Consider the following 15025-nt stretch of genomic DNA (forward strand, 5'->3'; position numbering starts at 1 on the left):
AATGTTATAAATCAATTATATAATACCTATCTATAGTCAGGAAATGTTTTACATGCATACATAGCTGTCACTGTTATATAGAAGAAGATGAAGAAGACGAAGAAATATCATCTTCATTATTTGACTCATTCAGGGCTTCCTCATCGTTGGAATGTTCTTCATCTGACGAGGTAAGTTCTTCACTGCTCGAATCTTCTTGAATGATGACTCTTCTTCTAGGTTTATGTAGTTTATCTGGTATATCTGAAAAAATTCATCTAAACTTTGAAGATGGTATTTTTTACCTTGATTACTGATAAATTCTGTATTTGGACTTTTAGCAATATTTACATCTTTTGGTTCTTCATCTCCAAATAAAGCTGCCCTCTTCGACTTCATTGGATAATCTTCTGACGAAAAACTCTTTTGAAACTTAGCATATTCTTTTCTTGGACTTGAATTTCTCAATTCTGTCGTGTTTTCCACTCCACCAGTCCACCACTGTATATTATCCAATTCAAATAATTTAGAAAAAATATTTTGATTTTCAACATTGCTCGACCTGTCAAGTTCTTGTGAATCACCAAGATCCACCGATCTTGGTGCTTGAAATAGTAAACTTGCAATTTTATACTTTTTAGAATCAAAAATTGATGAAATAAATCTAGCTCTGTCTCTAATATCAACCGATTCATCGTATTTACTTAATGATATAACAACTTCATATAACTGATATATTTTTGAGTCAGCAAAATTATATTCCTCTACATCTGATTCACTTTCTGTTACAAACTTGTCAATATCATAAGATATTAGTTTGGCTGCAAATGATAATATTTGGCAACGAGTTTCAGGCCCTTCATTGGAAAAGCCAGGAATAAGTTTTCTTAGAATATCTAAGCAAATTCTTAATTCGATTCTGGCAACTTCCCCAAACAACCATATCATACCAGCTCTTGCATTATCGGCCAAATATTTTTGTGATTCAAGCATCTTTGATAATTTAATGACGGATCTCATATGTCTCTTTGGATTGTTCAAAATCAATCTACAGAGTATGGTAATAAAAGAATCCAAAACAGAGATAGGAATGAGATTATCTTGCAAATATTCAATAAACCATCGCATAATTTTTACTTCCCATTCTTGCGAGTGATTTCCTGCTATAAGCAGTAGATGTGCTGCAGCTGTAATAACTTGTGTGTCTTCAGAAGTATAAATATAATATTTAGCTTCTTTAACAATATTATTAATGTTATTATCGGTGACCAACGAGGCCAGTATCTTAAGCTTAACAGTTGCAATGTCACAAGAATCTGATGGTAGAAGATAGAAATTCTTAATGAACCTCTGAAATAATGAACTATCCTTTCTAACCAGGGTTAATATAACTTCTAAGATATACAGCTTAACGGCTTTATTATCTGTAATAATAAATGTATTAACCAATGAGTTCAAATTACCTGATTTTTCTAGCCTTTTGGGTGTCGACAAATTTACAAAAGCATTAGTTACCGCTAGGATGACACTTGGGTTGTTATTATATTTTAAACTAACGATGGTTTCTAGGAAAGCATTTAAATCTTTGTCATATGTAGCTTTATAGTATTGAAATTCAATTAAACCAAATTCATTTGGTAATTCAATTTTTTTGCTCTCACCAAAAAAATCACCATCAGAATTAGTCTCTATGATCATTGGTTTTGGAAAATATCTCTTACTGTATTTAATCAAAACTTCTATTAGGTAAACTTGAGACCACGAGTCCAATTCTGTCATAATCTCTAACAGGTAACGAAAATGCCCATGTAATATATCTAGTCTACTTGGAAAGCATTCTTTAAACAATAATATTGATGATGCTAATACCTGAGGATCCGAATCTGTAAGTAAATTTTCAGTCAAAAGAGTCAACACATCTTGCTCAACTTCTTCTTGTTTCGCTCTATAGAGTTTTAATAATGCAAAGCAAACTTCGTTCCTAACAATTGGTGATATATCTGAGACTGATTTGTTTAATGTATGAAGCACCATTGGATATATGGTAGGTATTTTAATATCTGATAAAGTCTTAATGGCCAGTGCTCTGACTTGTGGATTAGTATCGTTCAATGTTTTTTGAATGTAATTTATTGGCAAAAGAGCTAAAGTTGGCTCTAGCTCAGAATACCTCTGTAAATATAGTGCTACCATTGTTTTCACTTTAAAATCTTCATTTACAATGTTATTAACCACGTCTGCAAAGTACAGTAACGGATCAATTGTCTCATCATGAGAGGCCATAATACTTAGAACTCTCTTTAGACCATCTTTCACCTCACTTGTATATTTCGAAGTTAATAATGTTTTCAATTGAGATGGAGTTATATTCTTGGAATATTGTCTGTAAGATGATTCCCCTAGTTTGGATGCGGCAACGTTAGCAGCATCTAGTGTGATTTCTCTAGCAGACTGTAGTGCTGATGTGACACGATTGATTGAATCAACCATTGAATACTAAACTTATAGATTATAATTGTTATACGCAATTGTATTTGATAAGTTTCACACTAATATTACAATTTTGAGATAATTATTGCTTATCACAAATAAACTGATGACAAATACCCAAATATAACTATCAATGATTCCACTTCTAAAATATTGTATATAGGCAAACTGAAATGAACAGAATAATATGTCTTCTATCTTCAAGATATATTAAACTAATAGACCTTTATAATTGCAATGTAGCTTTAAACATTTTCAATTTTTAATTGAAAAGCTTTGTTGAAAAATGGCCTTCCACTTTAAAGGGACAAATAAATATTTAAGAAGATGGATCATATATAGATAGATAACTATTAGGCCTTAAATATTTTAGTAGCTATAAGTTTAATAATAATTTTATACTTATCTAACTAACACATTTACACAACGAGAAGAATAGCGCTAATTTCATTAGCCAGGTTAAATATGAGTTCAAGTGAGTTTAGTCATGTGAAAGGTAGCTCTGATATAACAAATGATTTTAAAATTTTATCGACTATAAGATACGATCCCAATCTTTTCACTAGTGATAGCAACAGTTTTGATGGTATTGAGAGTTTATCTGATATAGAGAAGACTGGTCTCTATAAAAAGTTAAAATCTGCATATATTGAAGATTTTAACAAACAAAGAAAGGAATTTCATAAATCAATTGATAAAAAAGTATTGAACTGTGATAAAAAGTTGTTAAGTTTATTTTTTAATAGATATTTTCTGCTCCATGATCATTATGAAAGGATTAAGTTCTCGTGTAAATACTTTGAATGGAACTTCAACTACTCAGAACTTGAATTTTTAACATTGTTAATAAGAGCATTACCAAAAAATAATGACATTAAGAACTCAACAGTTGATGAGACCATGAGAGAGTTCTTAAACAAAAGAACTGTATATAAGGTGAGAGCACTTTTATCAGTTAACGGAGAGTTCGAAATAGAATATCATAAAATTTCAGATTTAGATGATGAAGAACAACCGAGCTTTGATTATGTTATTAAAAATATATTTTCCGGATTTATTCCAGAGCTAGAACCAACCTGGAATATCGTAATAGACCGCGTTCATTTACACTGTTCACCTTTCACATCATTTAAGACTACCATCAGGGAGCATTACTCTGAAGCTCGAGTCAGAATGCAAAAAGTCATAGAAAATTTGCATATGAACAATTCCAAGAATGAAATACTTTTATTAAATGCTAGTGGTAAGTTCGTAGAAGGTTCGATTACAAATCTCGTCATCAAATATAACTTTTCAGATGATAATACCTCTTATGCCACACCCCCGTTAGAATCTGGTTGTCTCTATGGCGTAATGCGTAATTATCTGTTACGATTAGGAATTATTAGGGAGAGAGTAATAGAATCTAGTGAAATTAATATCAACGATAATATTATTATTTGTAATGCTATTATGGGCTGTGTTAAAGGAAAAATTATCCATTAGACGCATCTATTATTTAAATATAAAATTTAATTTTATTGCATTATAAATATATAATGTCGATTGTTAATTAACCAATCATGCTTCTTTTCCTCCCACGTAATCTGACTTCTTCAAATCTATTCAATAATTCATTCAATTTCTTTAAACCAGCTTCGCCTTCGTTTTTATAAACTGATGAAAAACCTTCAATTATTGCTTTATTGTACCTCTCTGCGTATGCTGAATGTGTGCTGAGGATAGCTCTTTCCAACACATATAAGTCGACACCTTTATCCTCAACCATGGAAGAAATTGATCCTAATCCAAAATCTATCAAATGTGGCTGCCAGCTATTCTCATTATGGATATCTCTAACCAAAACAATATTAGAAGTAGTTAGATCGCCATGACAGTAATCATTCCAATGAAGTAAGCCTACTTGTCGACCAACCTCATATAATGTACGTAAAACTATTGGATCATATGCATTGGCACCGTCTTTGTTGTACATCCAAAGAAAATGTTTTAAATTACTGAAACCTGCGTTATTTGGTAGTTCTTCACCCAAAAATTCCAACCAAATGCAACCATTAAACACATCACTAGCAATAATCTTTGGAACATGTATATCTTTGATCTGATATAGTTTTGCTAATATTCTTGTCTCACTTAAAGTACGATGTTTGGTCAAAGATTTATCAATATCTGGATGTCTATATTCCTTTGGAGGTCTATACTTGATAATATATTGTACATCAGAATCATCTCCTATTTGATCTTTTGGTAAATAAGGATGTACATTTGTGGTGAAAACAACCGCTTCTGCACCTTGTGAAATTAACTTAATAGGTATGTTTGATGTTAGGTATTCCGATACCTTATCTACAATTTTCTGCGACATAACTATCAATAATGCTGCGAGAACTTGCGACCTTACAATTGTAATGGAGCAATAACAGTATAACAGTGACAATTTAAATACAATTAGATAGCACCTGGATTCAACTTAATTGTATCATACATTTTTCTTTGCCTTTATAAAACGATATACATTGTACCATTTGAGCTTTATAAAATTTTGAATTATGTTTATTTGAAATTTCAAGCGTCAAAATAATATGCGATGACATTGAGCAGTCAACTCATTTAGTCATTGAACGTTTATAATTAAATAATTTGTTATCAACCAACTCTATTAGGATAAGTATTTCCAAAACTGTACTCTAGTTGACTTTTATCAAAATGCAGCTATTATTACATATTATTATTAATTATAATATATAACCTATATATCTATTAATCATCAAACCCCCAATGCATTCACAAGTTTTTGAACCAATTCAGATCTTAACCATTTGTTATAATCTTTATGAAGGTTCATGATTGGTCTAATGTGTCCTCCATTATGATCAATTAATACATTATTCTCCATTATAAAATTTGGACATGTTTTATCCAATTTCTTAATGAATCTATCAATTTGTAATCGTAAAATTTCATCACTTCCGTATGTGATATAAAGTTTACAGTTTTGCGTTATCTGTTCCCATGCAATTGAGTCAAAATTGGTCTCAATATTTAGTAATGGATCCGAGTTATATGTAGATCTCAGATTTTTATTTGGTATATATTGTTTTTGAAAAAGATCGAGTCCTTCATATGACAAACTATCCAGTTTACAATTATTTCTCATGAATTGACGTTCATCATCATCTACAACTCCAGGGTTCAACCATGGACTTACTGCAACGGCATGCTTTGGAAGTTGTAGTTTATAAAACTGAAGATATTGGATTAAAGATAAAATAATATGACCACCAGCTGATTCACCCATCAACGAAATATTTTTACAACCAAGCGCATCACTAAAATGTTTATATAGAACGATGGATTCTAACGTCGGTATTGGATAAACTTCATCGCACACATTTGAGGTTGTTACAGTGTAATGTGATATGGCAATGGCAGTTTTTTCATTATGCCTCGCAATGTTCCTCAAGAAACTATGGAAAAATGGTAACATTTCGATTGCAAATCCACCACCATGGAAATATAGAATGACTGGATCTTCTTTCGGATTGAAAAATTCAGGCTTAGATAACCATTCAAATCTGCTTTTAATATCACTACGGTTAATGATAGATTCATTAAATATGTCAGTCTTTATATTAATTATATTGCATTGTAGTATTTCACTAGGATATTTTGATGAGTTTAAAAGATATTTCATTATATTTTGCAAACCAACAAACAATGGATTCAGCACTTGTTCACCACTATATTTATCTGCTAATAAAAATGCTTCTCTCATAAATATTCTCGAGAAGACATCCAGATCTATCGTTTTAGGTTTTTCATTATTTGATCTCTTTAATTTATAACTTTCAATAGCCAATTTAAAGGGTAGAATGAAGATAATTTTCAGTAAAAAAATAATACCATGGTGATTCATAATAGCAATGCTTTCCTTAAAAAACACCCTTGGTCTTCTAAACATAATACTATTAATTATTTTAAACTTTTGTTACAAAAGAAAATCTATTATTTAATACCTTATAAGAAATCTTTATTCTTTAAAACATGCGTCCAATATTTTCGGTGATTTATCGCACCAGCATTCAAACCTTTAAAGCTGATGCAATATCATTAAAAGTGATAATATGTAATTTTAACTAATGATTAAAAGATTAATTGGAACAATAATGTATTCTTAATTACTTTATAGTTCAAGTTATTTAGCATTATATAAAATTTGGTGAAACAGTTAGTAGTTACGGTGGAAAAAATATTTTTATCATGCAGTAAAATATTAAAGGTATTATTTCTGACCACCATATTTCTCTCTCCAAGTTTCAATACTTTTCTCATCAATACGTTTAAATAAGTATTCGGCTTGGTTGATATGATGACCACCTAAGACAGCAATGTTGAAACTGTCACAAATTTTTAATGCTGGAGCATTTAATATTCTATATATGGTTTCTGCAGTTTCTGGCATAAATGGATAGATCAAAGAAGCAACTGCGTAAACTATATTCAAACCGACACCAATAACAGCATCCGACTTATTTGGATGTTGTGAGAATAGTGCATTATCTAATTTATTGTCCTGTAAGAATTGATTACCACGAGCACTTAAAGCCATGGCGATTTCTAAACCACGTCTTTCATGAGCGTCTTCCATTTCAGTGACATAACTTGACATCAATTTATTGATGTCATCGTTTAAGTTATCATAGCCAGGTAGATTCTTAACTTCAAATTCTGGGACAACACCATTGTATTTAGTGTTCACGAATTTGATCAATCTGTTAACAAAGTTACCTAAATTTGCTAACAACTCACTATTATTTTTAGTGACAAAATCATCCCAAGAAAAGTGCGAATCACTCGTTTCTGGTCTGATAGAAGCCAAATAGTATCTCCAAACACTTGGTGGAATACCAGAATCTTCTGCATTGTTACCAAATACACCGACGCCTCTACTCTTAGAGAACTTACCGCCTTCATATTGTAAATATTCAGTCGTGTTTAAATGATGTAACATAGTCCATGGTTCGTTAGTACCTAATTCAGAACCTGGGAAAATAACAGTATGGAAAGGAACATTATCCTTACCCATGAATTGATATAAATCGACATTTTCTGGATTCTTCCACCATTTTTCCCAATCATCAGTGTAATTGGCTGTGATGGAAACGTAACCAATAGTGGCATCGAACCAAACATATAGAACTTTCTCTTTGTATTTTTCAAGAGGAACTGGAGTACCCCATACCAAGTCTCTTGTAATACAACGAGGGTGTAAACCATCTTTTAACCAAGAGTGTGTGATGGTCTTCGAATTCTTAGACCACTTACCTTCAGTGGATGCCTTTTCGACCCATTTACTAATATCACCTTCTAACTTATCCAGTGACAAGAAAATATGATCAGAGAACTTTGGAATTGGAGAAGCGTTATCCAATTTACAACGTGGGTTGATTAATTCGAAAGGATCTAGTAAAGAGCCACATTTATCACACTGATCACCACGAGCATCATTGTAGTGACATTTTGGACATTCACCTTCTACGTATCTATCAGCTAAGTAGGAGTTATGTTCAGGACAGTATAACTGTTTCATAGATTGTTCTTCTAAGAAACCATTTTCGTTTAACTTCATGAAAATGTCTTGAGCAATTTTAGTTTGTTTGTCGGTGGTGGTTCTTCCAAAATAATCGAATCCAATTTGAAACCATTTGTAAACGTCGCTGTGGATCTTATGGTATTTGTCACATAGCTCTCTTGGGCTAACACCTTCTTCCAAGGCTTTAGTTTCAGTAGCGGTACCGTACTCATCGGTACCACAAATAAATAAAGTATTATAGTTTCTTGATTTACAGTAACGAGCATAAATATCGGCTGATAGAACACTACCAACAATATTACCTAAATGTGGAACGTTGTTAACGTATGGCAACGCAGAAGTAATTAAAATATTTCTCTCACCATCGGTTGGTAAGATTTTTTTGTCTGTTGGAACTTTTTTAACCTCAACACCAGCCAATATATTTTGATTACCAGTATTTTTCAAATGAGATAAATCTCTTGGAACTAAAGATGAGGCCTTAGATATAGCGCTTTGGATTTTAGTTTTAACATCCGCGTTAGCGATAGAATCAACCAATTTAGTAGTTTTTCTGTAGTTCTTTGCATACTGATTGGCAAAACTGATCAACTTGGAAGCAGTGACTGACGCATTAAAGTCAATTGAAGAGACCTCAACATTCAAGCCCTCGAAGTCGTTCAAAGCATATCTTAAAATAGCGTCTGTGTTAAATAATCTGAATTGATCGTTGATCGACAAAGAGGGAGTCTTTAAATCTTCATTAACACTTAACTTCAAATCCTTTGTTTTGAATTCTAAAGCAATAGTCAATTTCAAGTTGTTGGCGATTAATAATTCTTGGGGATGCTCCTTTGAAAAATCAAAAGATAATTGGGCAGACATATTTGTCAATGTTTCCGTTGCTGTAGTGCAATATGAAATGATAGGACAAAGACCAGTTAACGCAAACCAAGAATAGTAGTAATAACCTTAATAAGTGGCATTATTAGAAAGTACACATATGCATATATATAAGACTTAATTGTATGACCCTCTCCCTCTCTACTAAGAATTGGAATCAACAACTGTGAGTAATGTATTTGATGCAATAATAATTTAGTTGATTATGGTATGTAATTTTTCAAAATAAATTTTTTGAATTGGCCTCGAGATTTCGGAACAACATTACTGAGAAAGGTCCGCACACAGTCGAAACAAATGCGAAAAAGTAACGATAGTCAGAGATTAGGATCTTGTTTCTCGAGACAGTTGCTTCACTTCTCGAGAAGTGAAGCAACTGTCACTCCAGAAAGGGTCACAGCGGATGTCACTGATGTAGATAGATCTGTTGGCCTATATATAACATTAGATAACACACCTCCACGCTCGCGGTACGAAACTGTCGATTCAGATCATATATGCGAAGCGTCAAGCCCAATCTTACCGTATTAAAATGCAAACTTAAAGAGGCTCAAGACACTCTCGCTGTCACCTTGGCTTGAAAGTAATAAACAAAGATGTCTCAAAACCTTCTAACGATGGAGACGCAGCAGTTTACAATGCAAACCTTGACTTGCTATCGCCTCCTTCTCACCTTCCTGCTCTGTGCCGCAACAATGGACATGCGTGCACACGCAATGGCAAAGTGGTTGTAAAGGGCTGCGAGTTTGCAAACTTGTGGGGAAGGGAGGGTTCGTGGAGATGTGCACTGGTTCGTGTGGAGACTCTTTCACCCACCTGGGGTGAACATCGGCGAATAGAAGAATGTTGACAAGATCTCCGCAGAATTGCAAGATTTCCCGTGTTGCTATGAATATTAAACGTTTCGAAATCGTTCAAAATATTCATATGATTTCGTATTTTCGTAATTTCGTATTTTCGTAATTGCTAGTTCGTTATTGTAACTTCAATACACTTTTATACTTTACTTTAAGTGTTTATTGCATGTAATCCCCGCAATCTGAGTGAGGTAAACGTATCTTGTCTGTGTGAATGTGTGTTGTAGTATATCGTTTTATGTCAATTAAATTTGAGTTCATGTTATTTGCAACATCAATTTTATTGACATGCACACACAACATATACATATATAAGCTTACACACATGTATACATCTTTTTTTTGACATATCCTGTTTTCTGTCTTGAGAATTGCTCAATATGTGGGAGAGTATAAGCATTTAAAAATGACACAACAAATGCCAGATATTGATGGCAGATTAAATAATGAAACTATAGAGTGTAAATATGTAATCGAAGTTGACTCAGCTAGTGAAGCGCTATCGTCGAATGAATTGTCTGCGGAACGTAAGAATGGTTTCTTAGGAGATGGATATTTTAGTATTGTTAAAGTCTGTAAAAATGTCTCCAATAACAGATTATATGCAATGAAGATAGTAAGTAAAGCTGCTGTCGGTAACAGAATGGAAATCATAGGGAGAGAAATCCATATTCTAAAGAAATTGAAGGACACTATTGACCATTTAGAAAAATATAACATTATCAATAATATCAAGAAAAAAGATGCGTTTAGAGGTTATCATCATATCTTACAATTATTTGACCATTTTGAAACTTTCGATTCGATTGTCCTTATTACACAGCTGTGCAGAGAAATTGATCTATATGAGGAAATTGTAGCTAATACAGTATTAAATTTGAAGCATAAAGTGATTCCATACCTAGCGTGCATTATAAGTGCAATTAAATTTCTACACGATAATAATATCATCCATAGAGATATCAAAGCTGAGAATTTCTTTTTTAGAAGAAAGACATCAAAAACTTCAGAACCAAATGCACATGATTTAATATTGGGAGATTTTGGTTTGGCAATTAATTACTTGGAAGATAAAAAAAGTTTACGAGAATATGTGGGAACTTTGTCTTACATTTCACCAGAAATTGTTGCCTGTAATATACTGAAAGGAACTAAAAGTACGGTAGATTATGGGTATGGAGTGGATATTTGGGCAATAGGCGTGTTAACTTATTTCATGGCATTTGGATACATGCCATTTGATTGTGAAACTGATGCTGAAACCCATGAATGTATTCAAAATGGTGACTATTATAAAGATCAAGATTGTTTAGAAAATGAAAAGTACGAGGAAGTTTGGGATTTTTTACGGTTGTGCTTTATTGTTGATATAAACAAGAGGCCGACTATTACAGAGTTACAAAGTCATAGTGTTGTCTGTAGCTATTTCGACATATCACCTACTACAAAATCAAAATCTTCAACACATTTACTTTCATTAACAAACACCGGCTCAATAATAAAGACAAGAAAATCATCTAATTCTATCCATTCTTTAAAGAAACCAACCAAAAATGTGTCCAATGCATCATTGAGTTCACTAAACAGATCTAAAAACAATTCGGTAGAAAGCCTCAAAAACAAAACCCTTATGAAGACATTATCAATGACGACTTTAAATCAAATCAATAGTTATGATAAATCGACATTTGTATTACTTCCAAAACCTTTAGAAAACGACCTCATGAATGGTAAATTAAGTGAAAAGCCAGTAGCAAACAGTGTATTTTCAAAAAATGAACAATCATTCGACGCTAGTAAACTAGAAAAGCCATTACTTTCTGTTAAAGAAGAAGATTCCGCAATACCAAGTTCTCTCTCATTACATAGTAAAGATGGTTCCTATTCACAAAATAGCTCTGAATCCTTATCGGATTTCGGCAAGCTACATTTAATGTCCAATACCAATAAACCGATATTCGAGCTCTGATAGATAATCATGGATAGAAGTTTATTTTATGACCCAAAACGAATTATATATATGTACAACAAAAATCTCATAGTAAATATCATCAGAAGACACATAGTAATATATAATCTCTGTACTAACAAAAACTAACTAAACATTTAAGAGGAACGATTATCTACGCATGATCACTTCAATATATAACCTCTGATTCAATAGTATTTAGATTCCTCTTCACATCAATAAGGGCAAACACAGGTAATGAAGTATTTGTCACGAAAATTTCGCATGCATTCCTCTCTAAAGCATCATTTTTGAGCAGTTATCTCTAATACACTTGAAACAACTAGTAGAACAAAGGACAATTGTACTTGGACATAAACATTTGATAACCTTGACATTTGTCGTCTCATGTAATATCAAATAAACAAAACAACTAAAATTTATTCTCAAACATCGTTATTGTTAACGTTATTTATTCCAATTTTTTCATGTGACTACGTAGTTGTTCTTATTAATTTAGTCCACTTTTGAAAATATATTCCATGCATCTCGAGATGAGTAAGAAAAACATCATAAAGACATTGTTCGAATTATCGAAATGTAGAAAGTTTGTTTACTTTGTATTCATTTTAAATTGTATATTCTAGAATGTGGATAGTGACTTTGACTTTATTTATGTTTTGAGTACGAATTGAGTTTGGCATATATAACGTTTTCCATTTATATATTGTGCTTAAATGATATTTTGGAATCTATAAACCTACGTATATATAAAGTTCAATTTTTTGGTTGAATCTGTTAATCACATTCCTGTTTAGTGTTTCATTCATATATTTTAATAAGGTTATAATCTTACTAGATTAGAATATTGGTTTGTTTTATTTGCTTTTCAAAATACTAGCACAGTATAAGAAACATTAGTTATAAAATGTGGTTATCTGAAACTCAAAGTATGTGAAATCTTTTCATTTTAGCTGTGGTGGACTTTTGACGACAAAAAGAAATAATTTACTAACTGGAATAAATAATATCAATTATATTGTTCCTTTTTTATTTAAGAAATTGGTGTTGCTTTAACATTTGGTGGGGTCCTATTCTTGACCTTAGGTGTCATGATGTTTTTCGACCGTGCTTTACTAGCTTTAGGTAACATTTTGTTCTTAGCTGGTATATATCTAATCATTGGTCCTGCAAAAACCTATGTATTTTTCTCAAAACCAACTAAGAGAAGAGGTTCTGTGTTGTTTTTATTCGGTATATTTTTAATTTTGGTCAAATGGACGTTCATAGGTTTTGTAATCGAATTACTTGGTATAATGGGCTTATTCGGTGACTTCTTTGGTATCATCGTTCAGTTCTTAAGATCATTGCCAGTTATTGGCCCAATTTTATCACATCCAGCTGTATCTCCTATTGTTGATAAATTAGCTGGTATTAGAACTTTACCAGTGTAGTCGCTAAAGACATTTCGTTTATAGATAAAAACAAAAACATCAGATCTACAAAAAACATTTACATATAATATAATGATGCGAATAACTTGGATGCCATTATATACATTTGGGTTATTTTGCTTCTGTACACTAAAATATTTCTTACATAATGCATAATCCTTATTTACAAGATAACCAATTACAGAATTGTATTTAGTTCAACTTTCAGTTAATATGCTTTCTGTGAAAGTTAAAAGTCGCTCATCGTCACCATATTGTCCAACTACTTGAACACCTACAGGTGCTCCATCTTTGGTAGGTATTGATATGGTCGGCAATCCCGATAATGACATAGGTATGGTATAAATATCGTTCATAAATTCATTAGCAAATAATGCAGCCTCATCATCATTACTTTCCTCATTGGTGTTAATGATATTCTTATTGAACTTATGTATTGGTTCAGGAAACTTTGCCGAAGTTAATCCTATGATAAAATCAACTGCATGAGTTTTGTACTGTAAATTTTTAGCATTTTGTGTTAATATATTTGGAAGCTTAAATATTGAATCAAATTCATCAATTAACTGAACCCTCATTTTTTGAGCTTTGATATAATTATTCTTATATGAATCGGAGCATAAATTGTAGTTGCCTAGTATGACTCTTTCCTTCACAGAAGTTCCAAACTTATTTCTAGTTGATGCAAAAAGTGTATTTCCTTCAATATCGGTATCCTTATCTCTGGTTCCAAATCGTATACCATCATAACGAGAAAGGTTTGATGCAGCTTCTGAAGGAACTAATGTGTAATAAATTGGTAAAGAATATTTGATAGAAGGAATTGAAAGAGGAACTAATTCATGACCCATTGATAATAATCTTTCTACAAATCCATTGAATAACTCACTTACATTATTCGGAGTAGCTTTATTGATGAATTCAATAGGTAAACCAATTCTGTATGTATGGCTTTGCATTTCTGAGTTATGTAGCTTTAAGTCGATTAATTTCTGTCTATTATCATCATCCAATGAGGTAGGATCTTTAAAATCATGTTTATCCAGTATATTAAATATTTTTTTGATCATTTGAATGTCTTTCGAAAGTATTCCTACGGTATCAAATGATTGTGCATATGCAATTACTCCGTGCCTCGATATTCTACCATATGATGGCTTGAAACCTAATATTGACGTATATGCAGCCGGTAATCTCACTGATCCGCCTGTGTCTGTCCCTAATGAAAAGTCTACTATGTTTGCTGCCACCGCAGCTGCAGACCCAGATGAAGAGCCACCTACTATTGTCGGGATATCGTCATATAAGGGATTTAGAGTTGGTCCAATTTTAGAATGAACTCCACCAGATCCCATTCCAAATTCATCAAGATTCGTTTTTCCAGATATAGTGACCCCTTGATCTCTCAACAGTTTCACACATGTTGCATCGAAGGGTGACACGTATCCAGATAATATTTCAGATGCACATGTGGTAGGCATATCTTTAGTTACGATATTGTCTTTGATCCCACATATTACATTTTGTAAGGGTTTATATTTTAAATGACTTAGGCTGGAGTTATGTTTTAATGATTTGGTTGCATCATTATTGATGTAACAAAATATATTATACTTCTTCTGGGATTGTGGAATTAGTTTCAACTTTTCAATTGCAGATTTATATGACATCTCTTCATAAAAGAGTTGTTTTTAATAAAGTAACAATGATATTTTTTCAACACCCTTCATATAAGTTATAAAACGAGTGAAAACTTGCGTGTTGGTAACTTATTTCACTTCAATAATTCGAAATATTAAATGCATGATAACTCAATTGATAG

The 15025-nt window shown here is 32.2% G+C and overlaps 8 protein-coding genes across 8 annotated transcripts; 3 read left to right on the top strand and 5 right to left on the bottom strand.

The window, feature by feature from the left end:
- Positions 1-129: 129 nt before the first annotated feature.
- On the bottom strand, positions 130-2469 carry APL6 (AP-3 complex subunit beta; the record flags this gene model as incomplete). The annotated part of the gene is made up of 1 exon (XM_003684001.1): positions 130-2469. One exon carries the CDS (start codon positions 2467-2469, stop codon positions 130-132), a length of 2340 nt encoding a protein of 779 aa, XP_003684049.1.
- A 465-nt stretch (positions 2470-2934) lies between these two features.
- On the top strand, positions 2935-3954 carry ABZ2 (aminodeoxychorismate lyase ABZ2; the record flags this gene model as incomplete). The annotated part of the gene is made up of 1 exon (XM_003684002.1): positions 2935-3954. The coding sequence occupies one exon, from the start codon at positions 2935-2937 to the stop codon at positions 3952-3954; it is 1020 nt and encodes a 339-aa protein (XP_003684050.1).
- Positions 3955-4021: 67 nt separating this feature from the next.
- On the bottom strand, positions 4022-4834 carry BUD32 (serine/threonine protein kinase BUD32; the record flags this gene model as incomplete). Its single annotated transcript, XM_003684003.1, has 1 exon — positions 4022-4834. The coding sequence occupies one exon, from the start codon at positions 4832-4834 to the stop codon at positions 4022-4024; it is 813 nt and encodes a 270-aa protein (XP_003684051.1).
- A 402-nt stretch (positions 4835-5236) lies between these two features.
- SAY1 (steryl deacetylase) lies at positions 5237-6430 on the bottom strand (the record flags this gene model as incomplete). The annotated part of the gene is made up of 1 exon (XM_003684004.1): positions 5237-6430. One exon carries the CDS (start codon positions 6428-6430, stop codon positions 5237-5239), a length of 1194 nt encoding a protein of 397 aa, XP_003684052.1.
- A 321-nt stretch (positions 6431-6751) lies between these two features.
- TPHA0A05450 (uncharacterized protein) lies at positions 6752-8926 on the bottom strand (the record flags this gene model as incomplete). The annotated part of the gene is made up of 1 exon (XM_003684005.1): positions 6752-8926. One exon carries the CDS (start codon positions 8924-8926, stop codon positions 6752-6754), a length of 2175 nt encoding a protein of 724 aa, XP_003684053.1.
- Positions 8927-10207: 1281 nt separating this feature from the next.
- TPHA0A05460 (protein kinase TDA1) lies at positions 10208-11770 on the top strand (the record flags this gene model as incomplete). The annotated part of the gene is made up of 1 exon (XM_003684006.1): positions 10208-11770. The coding sequence occupies one exon, from the start codon at positions 10208-10210 to the stop codon at positions 11768-11770; it is 1563 nt and encodes a 520-aa protein (XP_003684054.1).
- A 1091-nt stretch (positions 11771-12861) lies between these two features.
- GOT1 (Got1p) lies at positions 12862-13203 on the top strand (the record flags this gene model as incomplete). The annotated part of the gene is made up of 1 exon (XM_003684007.1): positions 12862-13203. The coding sequence occupies one exon, from the start codon at positions 12862-12864 to the stop codon at positions 13201-13203; it is 342 nt and encodes a 113-aa protein (XP_003684055.1).
- Positions 13204-13400: 197 nt separating this feature from the next.
- HER2 (glutamyl-tRNA(Gln) amidotransferase subunit HER2) lies at positions 13401-14873 on the bottom strand (the record flags this gene model as incomplete). The annotated part of the gene is made up of 1 exon (XM_003684008.1): positions 13401-14873. The coding sequence occupies one exon, from the start codon at positions 14871-14873 to the stop codon at positions 13401-13403; it is 1473 nt and encodes a 490-aa protein (XP_003684056.1).
- Between the last annotated feature and the right edge of the window lie 152 nt (positions 14874-15025).

Source organism: Tetrapisispora phaffii, chromosome 1 (genome assembly GCF_000236905.1).
Source record: "Tetrapisispora phaffii CBS 4417 chromosome 1, complete genome".
NCBI lineage: Eukaryota > Fungi > Ascomycota > Saccharomycetes > Saccharomycetales > Saccharomycetaceae > Tetrapisispora > Tetrapisispora phaffii.